This window comes from Coturnix japonica, chromosome 3 (genome assembly GCF_054131305.1).
Source record: "Coturnix japonica strain WE chromosome 3, WE-NBRP24, whole genome shotgun sequence".
In the NCBI taxonomy this organism is placed as follows: Eukaryota; Metazoa; Chordata; class Aves; order Galliformes; family Phasianidae; genus Coturnix; species Coturnix japonica.
Genome location: NC_140665.1, coordinates 23,032,170 through 23,059,105, shown reverse-complemented (window position 1 = coordinate 23,059,105; position 26,936 = coordinate 23,032,170). Strand labels below are relative to the sequence as shown.

General features: G+C 34.4%; 1 protein-coding gene across 10 annotated transcripts in view; it reads left to right on the top strand.

Annotated features, from left to right (window-relative positions):
- Positions 1 to 26,936, top strand: part of SYT14 (synaptotagmin 14) — an 84,185-nt gene that overhangs the window by 19,856 nt on the left and 37,393 nt on the right. For 2 of the 10 annotated variants that reach the window (XM_015857365.3, XM_015857364.3), the window contains exons 3-5: positions 5,196 to 5,360; positions 6,389 to 7,655; positions 11,166 to 11,384. In XM_015857365.3, coding sequence (XP_015712851.2) covers positions 6,740 to 7,655; positions 11,166 to 11,384 — 1,135 coding nt within the window. In that variant the 5' untranslated portion in view covers positions 5,196 to 5,360; positions 6,389 to 6,739. Of the gene's footprint in view, positions 1 to 3,974; positions 4,038 to 5,195; positions 5,361 to 6,388; positions 7,656 to 11,165; positions 11,385 to 26,936 lie in introns of all 10 variants that reach the window. The other 8 variants (XM_085543006.1, XM_085543005.1, XM_015857367.3 and 5 more) reach the window with 6 other exon arrangements.

Here is a 26,936-nt window from a genome sequence, read left to right as displayed (position 1 = left end):
AAGTTGCTTCTGTTCTTTTTTTTTTTTTTTTTTTCATTTTAATATGGAGAAGTATTTTAATAACATCAGCTGCCACACGGAGTTTGTCTTGTTTGTGAAACATTAAGTGTAGTTAAGAATTCCAGGTCTTCTAACACAAAACTGTGTGAACTATTTCTGTCCATGGTTGTGTTTAGCCCAGGTTAGCTAAATTCTAGTTGGTTGCTGCCTTTCTGAATAAAAAATGAACATACCTATTTATTTATTTATTTATTTTAATTATTTCAAATGCTTTTGTGCTACGATCTCAAAGGCAGTTGAATTTCTTTGCCTTGTCCCCCAGTTACTTTAATTTGTGCACATAAAGGATAGTATTGCATTTGTAAATGAATAATTAAAGCATCGTTAGCTTTGTACTGCACTAGCTAAGTGAGTAGCATGATGAGGAGTGAGGGGTCCAGAAATAACTGACTGGACAATAGAGATATTAAATATAGTGTAAGTTAGTTTGTGTGGATACCTATTAATGATGCTGTGTCCTTTTTAATACATCTGAGGATTTTTATTGGTGTTCTCTGATATTTGTTTGAAGATATTAATGTCTTCTGAAAAGTTTGAAAGGCTTTTATATTTATATATATAATTATTTTTTTAAGAGAAAACTCACTAAGTGACAGAGCAGTTGTATATTTTTTTTATTCGAGAAAGATATGGTGATTCAATATTTAGGATGAAGAGATGGTAAGTTTGTTTTCTAATAATTATCATTCTAGTGATAATAACAAAAGTAAATTAAAGTTAATTTAATACTTTTGTTGTGAGTATAACTTACGTCTTTTCCATAGCCAACAATTCAATTAATCCTAATAGCTTTGTAGTATAACATTTGTTCCTTTCACATTTGTAAAGCTCTGTTATGTTGTTATGAATTTAAACCTCCATTGCTGTTTTTCTTTAAGAGTTGAGATAATCATGAAGTTCAGAAAGTAGGACGTTTCTGAAATTTGAATGTGAAAGATGACTACTGAAGAATTGCACTTCTGCTGCTCTGTGGTTCTAAAAGAAGCTGTGGGGAGTCTCGGAGAACTTAAAAAATGCTTTTCTCAGTACAATCATTGCCCAAACCAATTTTGAATTGATCACAACATGTTTTGAATTAGAATAATTGCTGTCATGAATGTGGCATGGATAGATTTCTCATAGAGGCATACTCTTTTTTTTTTCTGTTTATGAAGCATAACTGGTTGAAGTGTAACTTCAACCATGAGAAATTAATTGAAGGATTAGTGTGACATAGAAAACATTCGTTCACAGGTAGGAATCTGTACACATTTATGTGTGGGAAAACTGAAGTACTTTTTTTTTTTTTTAATGACTATATAATGCTATTACAGTGAAGGCTTTGAACTTGATGTATTTAATTTGTGAACAAGCATTCTAAGATTCTTTATGTGGAATCAAATTGGGCCAACAACATAATTTTTGAGTATTATATTCATGCTGATTTACATGCACTATTAGTCTGGCCGCAGCTAAAGTTACATCCTATCCCTTTTACAAAGTATCAGCCGCTGTTTTATTTCGCTCCAGAAAGATGTCATCAGATACTGTGTTTCCATAGAGAGCTACTCAGTTTGTGTGCAGCCTCTCTTCTAACTAATTTGTATCCAAACAGTACTAAAGAAAAATTAAAAAGCTTTTGTGTTTTCAAGCTACTTTTCTCATAAGGTAACAGTTAATCTAATTAAAGGGAATGTTCCTTGTCCTGTTTTGTCAGTCATGGGCTTGTGGAATTACTGGATTACAGTTGAGACTCCTGCTCAGTGCATCTCTGGTATTGAATTTGGGCGAAGTTGCTTAGATCAACCTGCTCCAGTAACAAAGCAGTTGTTTTCATTGATAAGTTTCTGTGGTCTCAGTTGCTTTTATCTGTTTCTTCCACCTGATCTGCCCTTTTTTCTGTTTTCGCTTCACAACTTCTTCTGTGTGCTCTATGCGAACTGTAACTCATACCTTCTGTTTCCTTGCTGGGCCTCATTAGCTTGAGCCTAATTGCCTCTTTCCATTTAATTTTCACTTTTCTTGCTGCCTGGATGTATGTGTATTGCAGCCTCTTCTTTCTGCCTCTGTCGTTGATGGATACTACAACTGGAAATTACTGAAGAAAGCTGCTCTGTTCTCAACCTGCACTCTAGTCCTATAAGGGTCAGAATCAGTAACTCAAAGAAACTGAATGTCATTCTGTCAGCCCTGGACATTCTCAGTCATCTATACACTGTCTTGGGAAGGGGTGGAGCGTATTTCCTTCCAACACAATCTTGGGAGATTATATCTGTTAGACTTAAAGGTCAAAAAGGAAGATATAGCAAACTGAGTTGTTTTGTGGTTTGTTTGGTTGTTTGTTTTTTTGTTTGTTTTGTTTTTTTTTGTTTGTTTTTTAATTTTTTTTTTAAATTTTTCCTTCAAAATTTCAAAGCTTTTCCATATTTAGGAAAGCTTCTTGAAGATGATAAAAAGGATGCCTGATGTGCCAAATTTACCTTGCTCTCCACTAGGGCTGTTTTTAAAACAAACAAAGAAAAAACCCCCAAAATGCCCCACAAATGACAAGTCTTTATTTTCTGCTTATTCTTGTTATAACATATATATATATATATATAAACTTAAACAAACAAACAGCAACAACAACAAAAAAAACCAAACAACAAACAACTCTCTTCAGTTTGAGGCAGCTTAAGTCAATGGCAACACTGTAAGAAGTGATTTTAAGAAGTAGTAACTCCAATCTTCTGAAGAGAGTAGCAGGTAATCCAAGTAGCAAGTACTACCAAGTAAATTAGCATGAAAGTATTTGTTCGTGTTAATGAAAACATAAATATAGTCATCTTTCCTCTCTGGTCTGGACCAGAATTCTACCTTTTACACCTTGATGCTTCTCATAACAGCAGAATGTCTCATGTTGAAGTACTAGTGGGGAAATTTGTAGCTCTATAAATCTATTTCTGTTACGCTATCTGAAGACCCACCTGCTCTCTCTAGTTGCACTGTTTGTTTGTTCTATTCTTCTCTTGTTTAACAGTCATACTTTGTTCTTATATTTCTAGCTTTGTCTTGGACTTTCATGGTTTGGAAGATGAAGGTCAAATTTCAAAGCTTTCTAATCATTTCTAGCTTTGCCTTCAGCTTTTTGTAGGGAAGTGTTCCCGACTTAAGTGTTGCTCATGCTTTTCCTAGCTCTTCTTATATGATCTAATACAACATGAAACACACATACTGTAGTTTGACTAAATAGAGGCACCAGTTTCAGTTTAATCAGGGTTTCTACTTCATTCCTTTAGGGCTCCTTTTCATGACATTTTGGTATATTTTTTCAGAAATTTTTCTTCGGTGGGTTGTTTGAAACTATTGGGAAGTTCATTTTGTTCTAAGTTGTTGGGTAGGAGGGCAATGAATTTAAGCAGAATATTATACAATCCCTTTGGATGGAGATTAAAAAAAAAAAAAAAAAAAGGAAAAAAAAAGAAAGAAAAGAGAGTATTTGCACTGTTTCAGATAGCTGTTTCAGATGTTTCAGAATGTCTAGCTCAAAATTAGTAGAAGTTCAAATCAAACCAGCTCATTTTAGACTGTGAAAGGTGCATTTCTTTGATCTTTTGTTTTTGTGTTGTTGGTTTTTAAAGAAACACTGTGACAATAAAAAATGGTCCCTATCATCCTGCAAGCAACGCTGCCAAACCCTTCCAGAATTGAGGGCCTGTGGAACTGTTTGTGTTTCTCAGTCACCGCTTTTGCAGAGATGAGTAAACCCAGATTTACAAAGGTCATAGGCAGATACACAGAGTAGTTTAATTTGGAAGACTCCTGGTAAAGGCACTTGCAGTTCATCCCGCTGCTCAAATCAGGACTAAATTTAAAGTTAGGTTCTGTAGCCTGTCTAGGGTCCAGTGCTGAACACTTATTATTCTTGGTTTTCTTCCACCCCTGTATCCATCTAGGGCTTTCCTTGTTGCTACTACTTGTTCTTTTTCATTACATCTCTGTGAACACAGAGTCTGCTGGTAAGTTTTCTTTAATATCGCCTCTTTTTATATAATGAAAGATTTTGACACACAATATTACACTCCTAACATAAAATGCTAGGGGCTTTACCAATGGAATTAATGACTCCAATAAATTTTTTATAACTCTTCTGTGCCTAGCAGAAGTCTCTTTCGAATAATAAGGTAAGTAATTTTTTCCCCATTTGTCCCATTTGGTACATCCTTTCTCAATTTTTGTATTTCTAAAAATATTTGTAAGTAATCTTGACCATTATGTCATTAGTGATATACTTAGGCCCTGATGGACTTGCATGATTCTATCCCTGCCAAAGGGGCCCTAAAGTCTCTTTCAGTTATCTGCTTCATAGTGATTGCATATTCTTTAGTTTATACAGAGAGACGTGTCAGTGTACTTCAGCCTTGGTTCTTCTACCTTGTTTAAAGTTGTTTAAAGTATGCTTTTACCTTGTTTAAAGTATGCTTTATCTCTGTCTCCCTTAGCTCTTGTTTTATACTCAAGTGGCACAAGTACCATATCGAAGATAATACTGTTACATCGCTGGTTGGTGTGGGTTGTTTTGGTTTTTTTGTTTGTTTGTTTAACTTTCTGCTTTCTTGCTGCCATAGAATCCTGTTTATCAGGGAGCAGTGAGGTCCAGCTGGTCCTTAAGCACAGTCCTTCCCTTTTTCATTTTCCCTTTTGCCCTACTGTGCTGTCTCCAAATCTCCAGCTCCTCCCAGGAAAAGGGATTGCTCTTGGGTCTTGCATATGCTTCTCTTCCTCAAGTGTTCCATTGGAAGTATCAGCCTTGATGCATGTTAACAATATCCTCATTTTCTGCAGAGGCCCAGTCTTGTTATTGGAGTCCAGTACTGCTGCAGAACCTCCTGCAAGCTCTTACAATGTCAATTGTCCCTTATTAAGACTACATATTTTCTGTTCTTTGAAAAGATGGCTGGGAGAGGAATAAAACCTGTTGAGATTCAACAGTGTTAAACATGTAGCCAAATGGAAAAACTGGTATTTCAGTTATACATATTTGGAGTGTTAGTAGCATTTATTAATGACCAATTGCAACAAATATGGAATTTTTTGTGAATTACACTTATACAAGACTGTTGTTTTTTTTGTTTGTTTTGTTTTGTTTTTAATGCGTTCTTCTCTGTTTCTTTTAGTATCTCCTGAAGCAATTGGATTCTTGTCTGCAGTTGGGGTATTCATTGTCCTTATGTTGCTACTTTTCCTATATATTAATAAGAAGATGTGTTTTGAAAATGTTGGTGGTTTCCCTGATCTTGATTCAGGATACCCTACAAGAAAGAATTCACAAGATAAGCTTTGTAAGTATCTGTTCTATTGGACATCAAGTTAAAAGAGCCTGAGATTTTTTTTTTTTTATTTTTTTTTTTTGCGGAACTACACAAGTAATCCCTTGATTTAAGTGATGAAATAATGTATTGTTGACTTTTCCCTGTTATTTCGCACTATGTAGAAGGGAGAAAACCTTTGTATTCACAAATTGCAGAAAATCAACAGCTTTATAACTAGAGAGTTTATGTTTACTTATGGGAAGATATTTCTCTTGTGCTGTGTGAATACTCTTGACTGTGTTTTTAATGTCCTGTAATTGTATGCAATTAAATCTCAAGTAAATTTGTGACTGGATTTATTTTTTTTTTCCCACTAAGCTTTTTAAAATCCTTCACTGACTTTTTGTTTGAGGTGTTTATTCAGCTGGAAAATAATTTTTAAAGATGTAAATCATCAGAAAATAAATCAATCAAGCTAATAAGTTCTTATTATACTTTTTAAATATTTTCCTTGAAAATAGTATTGATAAATGAGAGAAGAGCAGACCACCTAAAATATACTGAGGGTTAATAAAATAGCTCCTTCTGTACTGCTGGGCTGCAGAAATTGAATTGACTTTGTTAGCCGTCTTGAGTGGAAGAGACAGGCACTAGAGAAGAGAATGGGAAATTTGAGGCTTTTTTTCTCTTTTGCCTTTTTGAATGGCTTAGATGAGTTTTCAGGTGGTTTGGGGTTTTTTTGGGGTTTTTTGGGGGTTTTTTGTTTTGGTTTGGTTTGTTTTTTTTGTGGTTTTTTTTTTGTTTTTTTTTTTTTTGTTTTTTTTTGAGACAGAAATGGTTATTTGACTGAAAGTCAAATGTTCCTTCTTAAATTTCTTTTTGCTGCAGAACAAGTCTTCATGATTTGAAATACGTTATGTAAAACAACAATTTTTGAGGTCAGGAAGTCTCTGTGATGTGAGCTTTTGTGTAAATAGTGTGTTAAAGGGTTATTGTAGTGTGAAAAGTGTATTATTGAAAGGACATCATTTAAATGTCTCACAACTTCTTCTTTGCAGGTTAGAATAAAAATACATGTTCCTTCCTCACACAGTTGTCTTACTTTTGAGAATAATGGATTTTATTATGGCTAGTTGATGCTGCAGATGATGAAAGACTGTCATTTTGCTGGTTGATTATGGATTCGTTTCAAGATCTTTATTTATGCTGCTTTCTTATTACTTTCAATGCATTTTGAATGGAAAGTGCAAAGCGCCAGCCTCCCCTGGTAAAGTTAGTGAGTTTGAGGTAGCAAAAGCAAATAGCTATGAAATAGAACTTGAAGAAATGGAGTTGATCTGTTTATGAAACAGAAGATCTTTGTGTAATTTTATTTTATTTTTTTTTTGCTGCTGAGTAGATTGGAAAAAATGGCATTTCTCAGAAACTTGCACCAAAATCTGAGCCTTCCTTCTGTGTCTTCTCTGGTGGACACTCTTAGCAGTGCTGTAGATGATCTGACCAGTGTTGTTGGAGAAGTTGGCTATAGTGTAGCTGATTCAGTAACAGAACAGGTAACAAACATGATAAATGGCCTTCGTGCAGAAGATGAGAGCTCCAAAATGCAGAATGATAAACCAGCACAAGATAGAGAAGAAAATGTATCGTGGTTAACTGAGCCTAAGGAAAGTAATATGAAAGCCAAGAGAGATATTGCAGAACAGAAGGAGATTCAATGTCCCAGTTCTTTAGAAGACACAAATCAAGATGGAGTGTTCAACCATGTTGTGGGTGAAAACCAGTACCAATTAAAAGGCAAAGGTAGTAATGATTGCTTAGAAGATACAGAAGTACCTTGGGATTTCAAGAATGTAGGAAGACCTCTTAAAAGGGAAGCAGTAGGAGGAAATGACTATTTTGGAAATAAGTTATCGAAGGATAGCAACCTGAAAAGTAATAAATTTACAACGCAGGAATCTATTGAGAAACAGGATCGTTGCCTACATAGAATACCTGATAATTCTAAGAATCACTTGCATAAAAAAGTCAAGCCACATTCTCCTGGAATTGATTGCAATGACTCTGAAGAAGTGCATGGGATGAATGTTCCTCAAGACTTAGAAACAAAATGTGTTGAAGTGCAGAAGCAAAAATTATCAGATTCCAGTTTGAAGATGCACAATGATCACTCCAATTGCATTAATGAAATCAAAGGGAAGTCTGAAGCCTTTTTTGACAGAAAAGGAAAATCTGAGGGTAATGCATCACCTACTCTTGCAAAAGTAGATAACAAGAAAAACTCAAAGAAATCAAGAGGGCTGTGTAATAAGAAGACAGCAGGAAAAGGTGAGAAGTCTGTCAGGAAACTGCATTCTTCAGCCTTTCCTGAAACTTATGGTACTTCCTACTTTTTTCACTTAACTTACACATTTCACTTTAATAATGATGTTTCCTGTGGAGGAAAGTAGGTCTGTTTTGTTAGGGCTTTGTTCCCTAATTATGTTGATATTTCTTGGAAGTTAGTTACTCTTCGAATATTAATCAAAGGAACTGATTAAGAAATGTTTCCCCTATATTCTAACTTTTTCTATATAGGGTTCATCTTGACTTTTCTCTTTTTTTTTTTTTTCTTTTTTCTTGTGTGATTTCTGGTGAAAACTGGGGATTAATTAACACTGGAAATTAAGACCTGTTCTGTTACACAATTTGTTTTGCATATTTTAAAAACATTGCATAAAATGTGAAAAGATGACAGTGGGGAGAAATTGAACTTCTGTTACATTGGCATTATACTGGATCTTCAGAATGTATTTCCAGCAGATGTAACATAATTTCAAGACAGAATGAGTGACAAGTGGCAATTAAGTGATTTTATTTTTTTTAAGTGTAGAAGGAACTGAGCAAGACTTGTCTTAAAGGCAGTGATAGTCTTACAAAGAAAGCTTATATATTGATGCCTTCAACATCTGATTTTAAACAATATGATGAAGGGGTTGTGATGAACACTTGAGATCAAGAAGTGAGATTTAGCATTTTTGCAACTCTTTCACAGTGTATTTTTAGAACGTAACGTAGAATTTTTGGAGGTGCTGTTTTAGTGGAGAAATGAATAATCTGATCAAGAAAGTATTTTTTTTTGTGTTTGTTCCTTTGTCTGAAAACTTCTTATTAAAGAAGTATAAATTAGTCTTGTTTGCTTGATTTAGTAGATGATTAGTGTATTTTTTATGATAAACTGTGATGTTATCTGTTGATATCTCATGAAACAATGTTTGTGAAGTAGTATATACTCTACTGAAAGCTGCCTTTGCTGTAAGTAAACAAATAGGTTTCAGTAGATTAGTAATGGTATATATACTGTAAACAATATGCTGTCTACTTAGGCAGGTTCCCAATTAAGATATAAAAATTGTAAGACAAGTGTCAAGGAGAGGCGTTAAACGTGAAGTATTTTTTATTTTCATGTTGCAGTAAGCTATTTATTTATTTTTTTTTAAAGAAACAGATTTGCATTGTTTATTTAAAAGAATGTTTCCATGAGTAGCTTGTGTTTCAACTCTAAGTAGGTTCTTAAGTCCTCTGAAGAAGTCTTTATTTATGTCCTGTATTAGTAGTATATATCCTCTCTTTTTTTGCACTTTTATGCTAATAACTGGAGGAAAAAGTTTCTGATATCACCGAAAGCTTCTGGATGCTTACAAACTCTGGTGTGGTTTTGGTGGCATATCTTTCAGCTCTTGTTTTGAATATGCTGCTAATATATTTTATACTGTTAAATTTTTGGTACTTTATTTTGGCTAATGAACCTATTTTATCGTATTCACAAACATGAAATGATGTACCTGGTTCTGATGTCTGGCGTTATGTCTGAGTCTTGGCATGCCCTGTTTTACTTACAGCAATGGAGATCCTGCTGACTGTCATATGACACAAAATTTTGCTCTGTGTAGCACTGAAGGAGGTGCTTTCTTAGCAAACTGATAGTGGATCTGCCAGCTAGAATATGTTCTACTTACTGTGTTATTCTAAACAAGTGAACGGGAATGGAACTTGCTTCTAGAGCCATCCATACAGTGTACTTGTCAGGCCTGAATTGAAATTGATAGCCTGGAGTCTTTTAAGGCACTGGTTTTCCTACAAATATTGAATTAGCATTATGTACGTATTGCATGCAAAGTTGGTAGCACCATCTGCAGTTAAGGTTTCCTGACATTTTCCATTTCAATACCTTGCTTCCAGTTGCTTATGATTGCTTTCCCAATCTGAAGGATTTGGGGTGAAATTTGGCATGCTTTCTCTCTAAGATTAAGTTGTGGGGTTTTTTTTTTTTGTTTTATATATGTGTGTGTGTGTGTTGCTTTTGTTGTTGGTTTTGTTTGTTTGTTTAGTTTTGCTTTATTTTTAAAGCCATTATTGAAAAAAAAACCACAAAAAACTGTTTCCAGTATGGAAAAATAGCTTTGGCACTCCTGTATCTTGTATGATTTGAAATGTGGGAAATCCACTTCTCCTGTATCAGTGGTGTATCTCTAGGAAGTGATCTTACTCAGCTACTCATACAGGCTTTGATAAAAGTGCAAAGAAAAGACCTTTGTAGTAGGACAGAAGAGTAAAAAGCTTGGCTGTAAAGGAGGCCTAGATGGGTAGTGCATGTTGAATTAGTCAGATTTCAAGTGCCGGAATCCTGAGTAAGCTGAATCACTTTGGTTCAAAAGGACAGAAAGAGGAATGAGACTGGCTGGTGGTAAAGACAGGAACTAATGGGAACTGAAATGGGGCTGGACAGGGCCTGGGAGGGGGCATAATAGGAAGAAGGGGAGTAGAAACTAATCTTAGTAGGATCACACGTTAAATAGTATCCCCTTGAATAACAGCATTATGAGCATCCTAGAGTCCTGTTTTCAGTAGGTAATGAAAATCCTGTGACAAGTCCTATGCTGTAGACTTTCTCACTTAGAGTAGTTATAATGCTGACCGTTATCGTGTTCTTTTAATGCCTGTTAGAATTTGAGATCTATGAAACTAAGGATAGCATGTTGAATTTGTATAGAACCCATTTGTAGCTTGTTCAAGGGAGAGGGAAACGTTCCTTTTACAGAAGTAAAATACAACCAGATTTTCTAAACATGATGGACTCTATGCTTGAGCGATGTAGCTGGATAAAGTTAGCCACTGTCATGGGCATTGTAGCTAAACCGGAATTAGAAAATCAACTAGGCAGTTTCCTCTTAACACCTTTAGCTGTTGCCCTATATCTTAGAATCTGCTTTAATTTCAGTTATTGAGCAAGGGTCTGTTTATTAAAGTTAAATAAAATTGTGCATGCAAACATCTGTTACTGACATTTTGCCATTTGTTGTCATGAATTTGAGCATTACTAACATAAATATCCTAAAATGGCTTTGTGGGCTTTTCTTTGTAAGTCATTTTCATTTCTACTTCATTCTGCATGCTGGCAGCAAAGCTCAATTGGGGATGGTGCATCAGAGGTATCCAAATGTGGTAGTGAAGAAGTGCTGAATTTACTTTGTGTAAAACACTGAGAATTTTCTTCCTTAATGAAGAGTTTCAAGAACTTCAGTGTGCACTGCCTTACAAAGATTGATCTGTTTTCCACTGAATAAATTTTCAAATGTTTTGGAGGCTTAAAGATCCTTCAGGTTTTGTACCAAAAAGAAACCCCTCTTAATCACAGAATCACATAGTACCTCTAATTGCAGCAAGATGATACTTTTAAAAAAGATTACAGAATTTTTGATTGAAGTTTCTTAAATATCTTCAATGATAACCATTTATGGTTATTTTCTTGTATTCTGTTTTGAGCTGTAGTAGATTTGCTGTATTTTATTCAAACAGACAACTCTTATATGAGTAAAGATCAGCATGGTTCATCATCTGAGAGTGAAGATGAAGCACTGGGTAAATATCATGAGGCCTTGTCTAGAACCCAGAGTTCCAGGCTGCCAGTGGTGGATGGCAGACAGCAAAAAAACTATGTATGGGAAACCAGGCAAAAATATAGCCCCCTGTCTGCAGAATATGATGGATACAGTAGTGAAGCCTCAATAGATGAAGGTAAGATTGATTTAAAAAGCATTCTTTTTTGCCAAATTTCAGAATTATGTTGTTGTTGTTAAGTTGTAGACAGAAAAGGCTTGATTTGCAAATAATCAATGTCGGCAAGAAACATCCAGGTATCTTTTACATTTATGCATGCTCCAAAATAATTAGCACATAATTGTTTGCATATCCTTCCAGAAATATTGCAAATGATATAATGTTAAAATAAGTTTTATTGCATTTTCTTATTAGTCATTAGATTCTTGGAGGGATTTATTTTAAACTGTTTTTGTTTAGGAAGGAAATGTGGGTACTCTTGATGGATTCAGTGGTATTATAAGTACCTGATACGCCTTTCTTGGTAAACTGTCATAACAGCAAGTAAACCGAGTAGGTTATTAGTTCTGGCACACATGTGTGTTTCACTATCAAGTAATGGAATGTTTTTCTTCTTTTCTATTGGAATCACAGAAAGATATACTTAGACTAATCTGAATTTTCTATGGAGCTGAATGTAAGCGAAGGGATGTTTTCTTTTGTGGTATATATATCAAGACTGCAACTAAGAGTGACAGCAACTGCCTGGTGCAGAGGTTGAAAGATCCGCTATCAATATTTCATCAATATGCTTTTTGTGCTTGAAAATAGCTGCATGGGAGAACTGTATCTGTAGTCATTTTCTAATGTGAAAAGTGAGCTTATTTAAAGGTGTTCATAAATCAAGTAGAGGTTCTGTGTTATGGTAAGATATGTGATGGACTCCTTTTAATATGTCGAAGTGCAGGGTTTTTTAGGGCATGGTGTTTTCTAATAAAAAGTGGATTTCTGTAATAAAGTCTCTTTAAACATTGCATCCAGTCCAGGAGAGCCTGAAAAAAGTTAGTCTTTATATTATGTGTTGTAATTCAATTATATAAATATTTATTTGTCATTAAAACTTGAAATTAGTGCGATTCCTGCGGTTAACACTCAAGGAACAAGACATTCCTAAGCAAAGTAAGTTGCAGAATATGAAGATCATTTGCTGATTATGAGGATTTTCAGTTCTTTTCTTTGCTGTTGAATTGTAGGAAGGCTAGGAGACAGCATTCCAGCAATCAGAGAAGGAGATCAGGCGGTAGAAATGTTGTGGGGGCAACAAGAATGAGGGGGTAGTGAAAGTACTTTGTTTTCTGGCTGGGGGTTGTTTTCCTATTTGTATTGTATTTTTTTTAATGTCTACTGGTATCCATCTGCAGCACTGAGGCAAATATGAAAGATAAGATACTAATTTTCTTATATGGCTGATGTCATTGTTGGTGTAGAAAAGTGATATATATTAGCAGGAGGTAAAATATTCAGTTTTGTTTATTAGATTCCATAAGAATGCTTTGCTATCCAGAGGGCTGTACTTGTCGGTTTTCGGACTGTTGAGGTCACTTGTTGAAATATTCATGTTGAAAGAAATGTGGCATTCCTCTTTGTCTTTCACAGCTGTATGGAATCCTCATCATAGTTCATCATCTCAGTGCAAAGTTCTCACTCATTTGAGGTTTTCAGTTTGGCCCTGTTAAAGTTAAGCTCCAGTAGCATTGTCTTAGCATGCATGCATCTACTTTTGTTGGTGGTGTTTGTTAGTTGTCTTTTTGTCATCCTCCCACATAGTCAAAATTCACGCTCACTGATTTTATCATCCCCCAGGGATTAAAAATTCCAGGATGGAAGTCTTTATTATAGTTAGACTGTAAAGTGGAAGAACCCAGTTGGCAAATGCAGCAGGAAAATGACAATTGTTTCACTCCTTTTTTTTTTTTTCTTTTTTTTTTTTTTTCTTTTTTTTCCCCTTCTCTTGCTAAAAATATCTTTTACCAGCTGCTATCCCTTCTCAACACTGTTTCCACTCGGGAAGCTTGCTGGATGCAAAACTCATTTATATAAATGTACACACACAGTTGCAAATTTAACTGTGTGTAACACACAGTTAGTATGCAAATTGAATTTATTATAATGAAAGAATTCTGAGGGTTTGGGGAGTCAAAAAGTGGGGAACAAAAGCTATCATAACTTACACCCTAACTTAGAAAACTGTATCTTTTTAACCACACATACTTGTGTACAGCTTTAGTGCTGTCTGTATTTTACTTTTGCTACTTTTTGACAGCCTTCTTTCTCTTCCTACATCAACAGTATTATCTGATAGCCTGCAATCATTCTGCACTTTCATAAATCTGTGCAAAATTGCTTTCAAAATGCTCTCAAGCGAGACTGATTTTGACTCATTTTTGTAATCCATTGATCTCAACTGAATGTGTTCAGTAGTCTTTAAAAAATAATACTGCTGTATGGTACTGGGCTTGGCAACAGGTTAACCAAGTATTTTTCACTTTTCTGTGACCTGAAGGTGGCACACTAGAGTAATCAGTGCATTCTTGTTCTTCATGTCAAACACCAACAATCTTTGCGCAATTATAAAATTTGAACACAGCTAAACTAAAGGAAAACCCAGAGAAGACCTTGTTATGTTAAGGGCATAACAGAGGGAAAGCTGCTCAGCCAAGGACTTTGAAAGCATGCAGTCAAAAAAAACAAACACAAAAAACCAAAAAAAAACCCAACCAAACCAGATGAGGTTAAGAATCTCTGGTTGCAAGTAGAAAGCATCACCATTCTCTGCATTTTGGTGTAATTTTTAAAAATTCAAAGCTTTATTGTTTCTTAAGGTTGTGGCTTAAATCTATGAGACTTCTTGCTATAAGAGCCTTGAAATTTTTCATTATTATTGTATTTTTATAAGAAGCTTATAGGCAAATGATAGAACCATTTCTTTATTTGTAATTACAAAAAAAGCAATGTTCTCTTATGTACTTCACTTAACATAAGAAACAACAATCAATATACGTGGCGTCTGTGTTCTTCTGTTTTGTCACATGTGCTTAATCATTTCTCCTTCTGAGACTCAAACATTTAAGCTGCACTGCCAGCTGAAGGCACCAATCATTCTGTGTGCTGACCAGGGCTTGATAGTACCGCAGTACAGCAATGGGACTTGTTTTTTTTCCACTGCTGGTAAATTTGTCTTGATTATATCATTAAAAATTCCACTAGACATAGAGTAATGAGAGTGATTAAAACAGGTTACTTAATTTTCAGAAAGTTCTGTATTATTTTCTCTTCAGTAGTTTATCAGATGTTGTGTTTAGCAATAGTGTTTACAAAGGAGTCAATGAATGTTTTTCCTAGTTTTACAGTATATTGTGCATGGTAATCTCCACTTTATAAGCCAGTTTTGTTCTTTTTCAGACATGTCTGCTCTTAATAGCACACACATGATATTTTACAAGGAGACAAAAATACAATCTCATCTTTCTGAATACACCTTGTATTAAGAACTTTCCTTATCTTGCTCATAACATTTCTATTATTAATTATATATAGCACCAACATGTCCAAATGGTTTTCAAATTCACTCAGTATCAGTAACTTAATTGCATGCATTTTCTAGCCACATATATCTAAAAATGTCTTATTCTGAAGTCTGAAAATGTGTAGCGTGTTCTCACATCATTCTTTTGTCCTCTAGATGGCCGTATTAATCTTCCTTTTCAACATATTTATTTCAAACTGACATAGCACTTTTTAAAATCTTTTAATCAGTAAAGAAGGAAAACAAGATATTATTATGTGGGATTTTTTGTGTGAGTTTTGATGATGAAGTGTTCTAGGAGTGCTGTAGGTTGTTCCTAAATTTCTCAGATACCTGCTTATTTATAAACCATTTTATATATTTAAATATAGTAGATTTGATGCATTTAGATTCTCATTAGTTTTAATATCTTTTAAAGGTGGGGGAAAAAAAAGTACCCAGATGCAAGCATTTCTGCATATTTCAGGCTATTCAAAATGTTAGTTTTTTGACCCTTACTGGCAAACTTACTTCTTGAAAAGAAAATCTGTTTCATTAGAAATTAAAGATGTTGACAGAGAAAAATGGTACAGAACAGTAAAGTAATGGTACACAAAGAAAAATAAAATAGTTCAGAAGATGTTTGAAAGTCAGGCACAAACTGACTCTAAACTGTTAATTACAGTAAAGAGGGAAATATGTATAACTACGATATTGCTTTATTTGTATGTGGGCTTAATCCAGTCTTATTGCTTAAGCACAGAGTCCTAGGGTTAGCTGAAGGTCAAAAATCTTATTATTTTCAGTAATATTCTGTATTCTTTGTCTTATCCAATAAATTATAGATATTTGAAGTGACATTTTTCCTCTTACATCCTGTTTATCCTACCCTTTCAAATGTTATTATCATGTTGAATATAGTATACGATTGATATAGACTGTAATATTACACATCTCCTTCAAACAACAAAAATGGGGGGCGGGGGGGGGGGGGGGAAAGATGCCAAAATAACATGGTGATAATAACACGGTGATAATAAATGAGCCTATTTGTCTGCAAAGTAGTGGCTACTTCCCGAATTTAACAACTCAGGCTTCATACAAGCAAATTGTTGTGTCTTTATTATCTCTACAGCTTAATAGGCAAGTACAGTATATTTTCTTTAAGAAAACAATTGTAGCTTTTAGGGGTGGAAGTGCTAGGGTAAATGTATTGAAATTAGAGTTTTGTGGGCAGGTGTCAAATCTGAAAGTGTGTCCTGCTCTTTGCTGTGTCAAGAACTGAATGTCAGCAAGTAAATCGAGGAAAATGATCCCAGTTCTGAAATAGAATAAGTAACATTGTGATGGAAAAAGTACAAAATTTGTTTAGCAAACTTAAATATTAGTTATGTATTACCAACTCAGTGCAACTACAGGTTTCATCTCCAACTTGTTTTAAAGTCTTTTTAAAGACTTTTTCTGACATCTCAATTGGTAAAGCCCTGTGGCTGAAAATGTATTTGTTCAGAGTGTCTATTTCTCAGAATGGCCCAAGTGCCTTACATTTCTCAAGGTTTTTAGGAAACATATGGAAGCACTAAAAGACTGCAGTGAGAAAACATAAGTTCTCTTAAATGAGAATCTGCTGCTCTAGCAGGCATATGCTACTGGATTTTATCCATCTTTTCCATATTGTGAAGGTAGAATATGATGTTATTTTTGTAGTTTATCTTCTCCACTTTTATTCTTCTCTAGGCTTTCAGCACTTTGTGTTGATATGCCTGTTGGACATATGTTTGCCTTGCTCCTCAGTGTCAATCTTTACACGTGAAGGCGACTGTTCTGGAATCTCTCGGATCTGATTCTTTTTGCAGATTTTTGCCTTTTCTTTGTCTTGTTAGTTTACAAGTCTTGGGAAAACTCTTTTTCCCTTCACAACTTAGGTACATATTGAGCTTTTTTTTTTTTTTCTTTATCTTCCCAAAAGCTCTTTCATAAACACCTAAAAGCTGGCATACAGACATATCTCAACGCTTGCTAAAGCAATCTGTGAGTGTTTTTTTCAGTAAATACCTTCCTCAAGCTAAGGTGAAGGCCACTGGACAGGCTGTGAGAAAGGGTGGATCACTCAGCTAATCCCTTGATAATCAAATCTTTCAATTTAATTTCTAAGATTATTCTTTGCACACAAGCAGATCTATTTTCAAGCCAAATCTGAATGAAGTATTATTGTTAGAAAGTTGTGGAGTGCATGAGAATAAATTAGACAAATAATGGAAAGAATATTTCAGAAGAAGGTGACCACATGTATTTGTTTGATGTTTCTTTGTAGATAATCTGTGAGATTTCTCTGGTGTAATATATACTGGAAGGAAATACTACCCCCCACCCCCACCCCCCTCGAGGCTTTGAACAGACATAGTTCTTCAAACTGTACATCCTTCAAGATACTTTTGAAATGATCATCAGTAAATACAGTTAAAAAGTCTTAATGTTCAGAGCAGTATTTGCCAGGTGTCAAGACTGAGTCATGTTACAGCTATGAAGTGTACCAGATACTCATACTCATGTACCTCAGCTGATATAACTTGTGTAAAATAGCAGTTTATAATTCTTTTAAAGATTTCTGGGAGAGGAAAAATAATTCTTTCTTAGTTACAATATTTTAAACTTTTATTTTAAGGATAGATATGGTATAGAAGAAAGGGCAGTGATATAACACAAGTGATAAAAATTCTAATCCCTGATTGTATGTTTCTGCCTCTTACTCAGTTGTTCTTTGTCTTCTGAAAGGCTCCTGATAGTAAAGGAATATTTATTCACATATTAGTATGTGACTGTGTTGTGGTCGTGGTTCTTTAACCACATAAATGTCACACAAGCATGTTGTTTACAAATAGAATCTAGAGGTGTGGAACGGATGAAATACATGGATAGAGATAGGAAGCACATGTGTAATTCACTGTTACTGCAATTTTCCTGGGGAATATTATATAGCCATCAAGAGGTAAATATAGGAAATAACACCAAAGGAGATTCAAGGCTGAGCTCGGAAGAGAACAAAGTTACCCTGGGAACTTCAGAGATGAAATGTTAGTTATTGTACATAGTATTTTGTCAGTCAAAGGAAACAGGGGGTAGTTGGATAGAATGAATTTGAATAATTGTGAAATAATGGATTAACTTTGTAATTAACAGCAGAGATGCTGGAAAAAGATGTTGAAGAATGCATGTCATCTATTGCTGAAAGAAAACTAGTAATGAAGCTCAGTGTTATGATAAGGTTTTCATAAAGAGAATTTCTTTCCAGCTAGATCACATCCGGAAGGGGAAATAAAGCCCTCCAATGGGAAGGGGCCTTTTTCCTGATACACACAAGTGAGCCAAGCAGTCACAAATTAGGTTCCTCCTGCCAGTATTTTTGAAGTTTTTTGAAGAATTACCATTTTGCAGTGATGTGAAAGCTTTGAAGAAAGTCACCCTTAGCAATATGATGTCTCTGAAGTGATGGTGTAAACCATACATTAATGATTACAGGATAGTTTCCATTTTGTTTTAAACTTATTTGAGTTGCTCATTTGTTTATATCTCAAATTTATGAAAGGATCAAGATCTGCCCTTGATTGGGAAAAGATTGTCTAATTCCTTGAATTCCTTGTATTTGATACCAGTGTTCCACATTAATATTTGTGATGTAAGAGGTAGTATTATATCAACCAAAAAGTCACTTCTGCTGATCTGAGATCTCACAATGAAAACTCAATATTTCTTTCATTAATGTGATCTAAACACTCCTGGGCATGGATGTTTTGCTTCTTGGTATTAAGGTAATATCATGTGATTCTATGGAGATACTCAAGACCAGTCTGGACACCTATGTGACCTTTTGTAGGGTACCTCCTTGAGCAGGGGTTTAGACTCAATGGTCTTTTGAGGACCCTTCCAACCCCTGCAATTCTGTGATTCTGTGACTTGGCAAACCAGATTCTTTACTCCTGGGTTAAAGATCTGTTACCGTTAGGACCTCCAATCACATTAGAAGAACGTGTTGGTATTATAACTGAATTCTTTTTGATATGTTGCACAGTCAGTGTGGATGATTTTTCCATATGCATATTAATTTCATAGGTGTAGCTATAGATATAGCTAGATCCTATATTCCCTTGAAATTATTAGCATACTTTTTTTTTTTTTTTTTTTTTTTTTTCCTCCCCATAGCTACTTTAATTGTATGTATTTTCTGGGACTTTATCACATTTGAGTACAGGGCATGAAATTAACTCTGTAGCTTCTGTGAAGGCAAAAATTTGTTTTAGTTTTTTTGGTTTTTTTGGTTTTTTGTTAGAATAAGCTCTTTTTTATCATAGAATCACAAGGTTAGAAAGGACCTACAAGATCATCTAGTCTAACTGTCCTCCCTTTACCATACCTACAGAAAACCCCTAAACCATATCTCCTAGCTCCCTGTCCAGATGCCTCTTAAACACTGTCAGGGATGGCAACTCCACCACCTCCCTGGGCAGCCACTCCAGTGCCTGACCACTCTCAGAGAGAAAAAGTTCCATCTTATGTGTAGTCTAAACGTCATCTGATACAACTTGTGGCCATTTCCTTGGGTCCTGTTTCTTGCCTGGGGGAAGAAGCAAAGTCCCTCCTCATCACAACCTCCATACAGGAAGTTGTAGAGTGCAAGTGTATTCTATTGTTTAAAGTAAGTGCTATTATACAACGCTTCAATGATTTAGTTACTCCAACTTTTAAAACTTGTTAGAATATTCTCTCTGGGGAGAATGGTAAGTTTTTATGTTACACAGCGTGGAAGTCTCATCCCACCTTGTCCTTGCTCTCTTCCCTTCACCAAGTCACTCTTCTTCTACTTTATGTAGGCTAATCTGGAAGCAGATACTTAGCGTAATTGCTATGCTTCTGGTTATTTCAGAGTGCTTCAAGGTTATCTGCTGTGGTGGAATAATGGCCTCGTGGAAGCACACTGAGAACCCAAAGGGAAAAATATTTTATTACTGAATTTCTGGTTCTGGTCCTTAGACAGAAGCAAGCAGACATGCCTAGCTGGGAACTGGATTTTCTGTGTGGAGTCACCTATGTTCAATTCAATTAAGGCTTGATCTTTACATTTGTAATTTGGAAATCCTTTAACGTTCACCTTCTGCACCGCTTAATGTTCTGACACTTCGTATATATTTGTACACTGTGTTTAAGAAATATATAAGAATTATTCTGCTCTTTATTTGTAACCTTTGTGCTCAGTCTTGTTGAACCATTCTAAATTCTGTCCTTAATGTTTTTAAAAGATGTCATTATCCTGATATTCTGTTTATTTCAATTTTTAGAGCAGATTTATGGCATTCCTTCACAAATGTATCAATTTGTCAGATAAAGGTTAAAAATTAGATACATTTTATTCATGTTAAAGTCACACCCAGCTTATTTAAAGGCAGCTTTGACTTGGAGTTGCAAGCCTGAGGATATTGATTTGAATTATGCATGACTGTCTGGTATGCAGTTCCATTAGCCTTCTGTGTGGATAATGTAAACATGTTCAGAATTTTAAGTATCCTATATGAGCGGCAGGTTAAAAATAGAGCTGATAAGAGCACGTGTATTTGGAAAATCCAAATCTTGAAGAATAAAACTACAAAAGGTTCATCTCTTTGAGAGGCTGACTTCAGGTGTGGGTTTTTTTCCACTGAAAATACTTGGCCCAAGCAAATGCCACTTATGTGTGTGACTCGAGCAGACAACGTAGTTGCTGTTTCTTACTGCAAAGAGTTGACATTTGTACCAGAAAACACATTCATATCTTAGAGGTCATACTTTTTTTGAATGGCTTGAGATTATCGCTAGTAATAAGACTCATTTCTTCATATCTTCAGGGAATATTTTACTTGATTTTATGCAAACATTTGTGGCATCCAGATTCATAGTTCCTATTGTTGATAACGGATCTATTTGGTTTTCCCTGCATCTCAGTAATCTGTGGCTTGATAGTGTGCCCAGTGTGACTTTATGTTGAAATCCTCAGCACAGAAACCACTGTTAATAAGATTTCAAACAGCTAGTATCTCTTATGACTTTTTTGAGTTTTAATTGGAAAAAAAAAAGACAACTCTGAAATGAAAAATACAATGTCATCTTTGTTAAAATGTATTACACTTTGAGGAGTTTGTGTTGTCTTTGTGTTGCAATCTGTGGAAATCTGATGAGTGAGAATTTAAACAAATTCAAAATCTTTTATGCTTATTTTAAAGCGATGGATACAAAGCAGAAAATTAGTCTTAATTTTTTTAAACTAAATAACAACCAGCTTTTAAAAAATATTTTTCTTGAAGTGCTTTCTACACAGTTATGTTAAATTCTACTTATGAAGTCTGAATGAAACAATTTTTAACTGATAATGGGCAGTGTTTTGTGATGTATTTTCCCTGAATTTTAGAGTGCTTATTTGCTTACCTGTTTACCTCTTAGTATAGAAATAATCACATGAAAATTTGCACGTCATTATACAGCTGAAAAGATCTTTGTAATGATGAAGTTGATTGTTCTGCTCTGAGATCTTTTCATGTCATAGGTTGATCATGCATGTTGGTCTGTTCAAAATCTGAACAATAGGTAACCATTTTGTAATCTGTTACACTTGGGAAAGGCAGTTGAGTTGGCGATCATATTTTGCCTTTTAAATGAGGAATAATTCCTCTGTTAAGAATTAATATCTGGTGCTCTCCTTCAGTGAAATTCATCATCTTGTTTCATAATAGCTGCTATCACAGCAAAATTCCTTTCCCTGGCAGTGACAGCGAGTGCTTGGAGTCATCTGCTCTTCCCAATGCCATTTTCTACTTGTTGACCAAAAAAAAAAAAAAAAAAAAAAAAGAGGAGAAAATGTTTTGGAATAAAACTTCATTTTCATTGGTGCTGGAGACAACCTGTTCTCTTCTCAAAGGTACAGGAAGAGCGGTGGCCATTTCTTGACATCTTTGAGACTGAGTGAAGGAAGTGTGTTTATTTTGAATGAAAGATGGTAACCTTGGTAGTTAGCCTCATTATTTCTTAATTAAAACAAAGTTTGAATGATTATGATAGGCAGGAGTACAGAGTCATTGTGCAAATACTGCTGCTGTTCAGCAGTTCTTTTTTGCGTATCTGAGTTTTTGCAACATTAAACTGATTAATTATTGATATTTTGTTAATGCACATGATTTAGCATAAATGCCACAAAGTATCAGCCAATCTGGAGATCTTTCTTGTTGTTTACTAACGTTTCATTGTTTTTAAAAGACATTTCAGGAAAAAAACAAACAAAAGTGATGTTTAGTTAGAGTTGTATTCGCAGTGGAAGTGTTATAGGGATATTTTTTATCACCAAAATAAAGTAACATAACGTGAGAAAGTTCAAAGTCAAACTGAAAAATTAAAGGGAATGCATCTTATCTAATTCAGATAAATGTAAGGATGCAAAACCCACATTGACACTGTTTGGAAAATGATAAAGTTTAATATGCCCTTTGATAAAACTTAATATGCCATTTGTTTGTGGGAAAACTTATCAGAATAATACAGTTAAATCATAATGTTTATAGAAACGAGAATGAAAGGCTGTGTTTTATCTTTCAGTGTCTCTAGCTTAGATATTAAGCTTCAAAAACTGTGCATTTTAAAGCAAAGCTGAGCTTGAGGATAGGAAAGATTCAGTTAATTTTTTGTGGAGATTTTGTGCTATTGCTTAAAGAAGTTCGGATAACTGAGGAAAAGGAGCAAGACTAGCATTTTGTTGTTCATCTCTTGCTTGCAAGCTCTCCGTTACCTTTTTGGCACCTGTTAATATGTAACTGTTGTATTTCTGTAAATTTAATGGAGTCAGAGTTGATAGATGGTTCTTAAGGAATCTATACTGGGTTCATATTACAGTTTTCTTTTTTTTCTTCTGGTTATTTCCCTTTATTTCTTGTATGCTCATTCAAATCAAGGTAATGTCAGCAGTTTGGTTTTGAATCCTGTGGAAATTTTCCTGGCTGAGCAGGAGATGGTCTTTTGGTTTGAATAGCAGATCAGAATGTGGAAACATAACAAGAATAAGTTTACTAATCTGCTGCCTTATTCGCAGATTATTATTACAAATTAATCCCAGTTTACTGGAATTCAATTTCCATTTGAAAATGCCCTTAATAAAGTGGTATAAAGAGGCAAAGCAATTTCTGTTACATCTATTATTTTTCTTAAATTTATGCATAATCTCAGTTGCATATATTTTTATGAAATGCATGCTGAAATTGGCTACATTTTTCATTTTCAGTGGATATATTGATTTAAAAATATGTAAACTATGTCATCTCAAAATTAATGGCAAGCTTGGAATTAGTCTGTATACTCCTATTTTCACTTTAATGTTGTTCCAGAATTGATCTGATTAGATTGTTTTGTGTGTGCATCTTTTCATTTTGGTTTCCTTGATAGAAAAGAGCCTGCCACTTTATTTAATTACAGGCATTGTGTGTGGTATACCTCAGTCTTTCGAGAGGAAGGAGGGGAGGAACACTTCCAAGAGGTTTGATGTTCATCCTGTATAGATGGCTCAGATTCCTACTGTGACAGTTTTCTGGTGTTTGATAAGGCACACAAAGCAGTTATGGGAGAAGGCATATCACTTGTATCCATGGTAACTCGAAAGATACTTTTGAACTCAAAGGGATAAAATAAGCCAGAGTAATAGGTCTCATTATAAGGGCAAAATACAAAAAAGGTTCATGCATGTGCTTTTAATTAGTTGCCAAAAATAGCTAGGATCAGAGATGATGCAATCAAACAATAATTCTGAGTGCTAGAAATGAGCAACATTTGAGATCTAAAGATGTGCTCAACCGAAAGGCTTTTATCTCACCATCTTATGGGTACTCAATCCATGAATACTAATAGGTTTGCTATCGTTTCCTAATCATGCTTAGGACATGAGAGTGTGAGTGCATGCTGATAAAAGCTCATTCAAGTCTCAGATGCCTACAAGTTTTATAAGTTCCATGGTGATACTAATTCATGTGGCAGAGATGAAGCTTTTTATGAATAGCACATGCAATGCACTCTGCAATGTTTTACAAGTGTACCACTGGAAAAAAGTAAATGTAACGAGTGCTTCTTTATACAAATAATAATAATAGAAAGACTGAAAATGCAGTTTTGTTTGAGATCAAAGAAGTAGAATTTTCCAGAGTAACTCTTTAATTAATTTTAAAATAGGAAGGCAAGCAATAGAAGGGAAGTGTGAAAATGTAATCTACAACTTGAATAGATGCACTAGAATCGAATCCTGGAGAACCAAAATAGAACAAAGTACATAGTATAGGACATTTGAATAACCATTTTAATAGAAATATTTTAATACGGTGAATAATTTTAAAGTTTTCTGTCTAATCGGCAGTGTTTGTAAGGAATCCATCTTGCATTGCAGTGCAGTTCTTCACATTATTTCCTCTGTTGCTATAGAAACTAATTCTAGTGCAGCTGTGATCGCTTATCAAAATTCTAATGTTTCAATACCCATTTCTTATTTTGAGTTATTTAAATAGCCTTATCTTACTTTGAATCAATCTGCACATTTCATCACTGTGGAAGTGTTGACTGGTCAAAATGTTAATGCAAAGAGGTAGCAAATTTATTTTTTTTTTTAACTTGCTTTCTGCCATCTAAATTATCATAGGTATTATTAAAGTTTGAATAACAGGCAAATTAAGGCTTTTTCACTTGATAAATAATGAAGGTCAATATTTGCAGTTGAACATTGGCATTTTGATATGGAATCTTAACTATATTTAGTATTTTGTGAGCCCTATGTTTTTCTAGTTATAAATACATGGTCTTGGGATGCATCTATATATATATATACAGTATGCATTTAATAAAAAAAATTATGCACATGTATGGTTTGTGGGGATTTTTTTGTTGGTGGTGGTTTTTACCTAAAACATGTATGTGGACATGTTTATGTTATTGAAATAAAAATATCAGTGATACGGATGTGCCTATGACTTATTGTCAGCTGCAAGGTGTACTGCAGTGGAACTTCATCACTTAACAAAGTGTTCTAAATTTCTTTTGCTTCTTGTTTTGTTTTTTACATTTTCAGGTTATTAAACAATGAAAGGTTATACTGGTGAGATATTAGTATGTAATAAATCACAATGCAGCAGTGTAATTAGTTTCACAGAGAGAGCTATATATAAAAGTATATTTTATATTAATAATTAATAATTATTAAATATTTATTTATTTATTTATTTATTAATAAAAAATATATAATATATAATAATTATATATTATATATATTATATATATAATAAAAAATAATTAATAATTAAATAAATATATATTTACCTGCAAATTCTTAAACTACTATACTGCAGAAGAGACTTTATGCAACTGAGATAATTCTGTGCTGTATAACCAAGGATGTGAACCATTCTTGATCCCCACGTATTGTAGAACATAGATTGTAGAATCAGTGAATCATAGGTTGAAAAGGACCCATAGGGATCATCTGGTCTGATCTCCTGATTGAAAGAAAGCAGCTAATTTCAGGCCCTAGGTGGCAGAGCTTTTAAAACATTCAAGGAAGAAGATAACGAAGACTGAGTAACCTCTTTCAATCTATAACCACTCTAATTCCTAAGTTTTATTTCTCTTATATTTAATGAGAATTTCCTATGTTGCAACGTGTACATACGTTAGTTACATGTACTAGTTTTATGTATTGCTTAAAAATGTACTCTTACTAAGTGCTGGGATTAAGAAACAAACAATTGACAAAAAACCCCACAGAAATAACATTCTTGTTTTGAACCATGTTAAATATCACTTTGCTGTCTATGTTTTCAGTTTGTCATGGTGACACAGTTGTAGTGATCTAAAGGCCATAATGACAACAAAGTGTGAAAACAGGTAGGATGATAATAGTTCTCAAGACATGTTGTCTACTTTCTAATCCCATAGCAGAGATTCTGAAATGTTCCAGTAGTACTTTTCAAAATAATCACAGACTTTATAATGAGTGTACACTAATTTCACACAGAAATAAATCATTTTCAATTTTGAGATTCACACAAACGTTTTGCAGCTGTAGATGTCAGACTTTGATTGCTAATTATCTCCTGCTTACTACCTTTATATCTCTTACTCAACAAGCAAAATTAAACATTAATTTCAGATTGTGTATAATTGTTTTTTTTACCTATACAAGAAAGGTTCATGAGAAACAAATTTTTTTTTTTTGTTGGATATGCATGTTTTTATTCTGTAACACAGCCCAATATATTTCACATTTTTACATATAGAACCATTTTCATGACATCACTGTTTTCCAATTAGTGTTTTGTGCAGAACAGTATTCTGCATTCTGATCTGTTGTTTAGCAGGATGTTGTTTCTTTGGGTGGATGGCAGGTCAGAGTAATTCACCTCCTACTGTTTGATGAGGGCTGAAGCATCATTACACAAACCTTATGTATGCTGCAGTATGCAGCTTAGCCACTGTTCTCTGACCCCCGTAAGCACAGAGCTTATGACTTGTAGCTATGACTGAATGAAAATATCCTCACCAGAAAGTTACACATTCATTAAGTGTTCTCAAAACTCAGAATATTGTGAGTTATATTGTGACTATGGAAGCATAGCAACAACTTCATCATACATGACTTATTAGCCTAGTAAAGCTAGATAACAGTAACAGTAGAAGTTCTGGAAGCACTGCAGAGAAGCGCAGGACATTTAGTTTTGTGTAATCACGCTTCTGCATGCCCTGATAAACTTGTATGAAGCTTTGCAGGACCAAGCGGAACAGACTCACAAGGCTCCCTGTTGCTTTTTCTGTGCATCTTCCTACTGGATGCATGAAAGAAAGATATCTGGGTTTGAAAGATTATCCATTTATCCATATCTGTGACTTTACTGTATCTACTGCTTTTTTCTGGCACGTGGCTTCTGCCTGCTTTTCATTTGGTAGAGTTTATGGGATTTGTTTCAAAATAAATTTCTGAATTTTTTTTAGAATTGTTTTTACAGGAATACTCTAATTACTGTAGGAAATACAGGTTGTTTTACTAAAGGAAGTCACTGAGCTGGTGTGTAAAAAAAAAAAAAAAAAAAAAAGAGGAAAAAAAAAAAAAGTACCTGAACTGACAAGATAAACGTATGGAATCT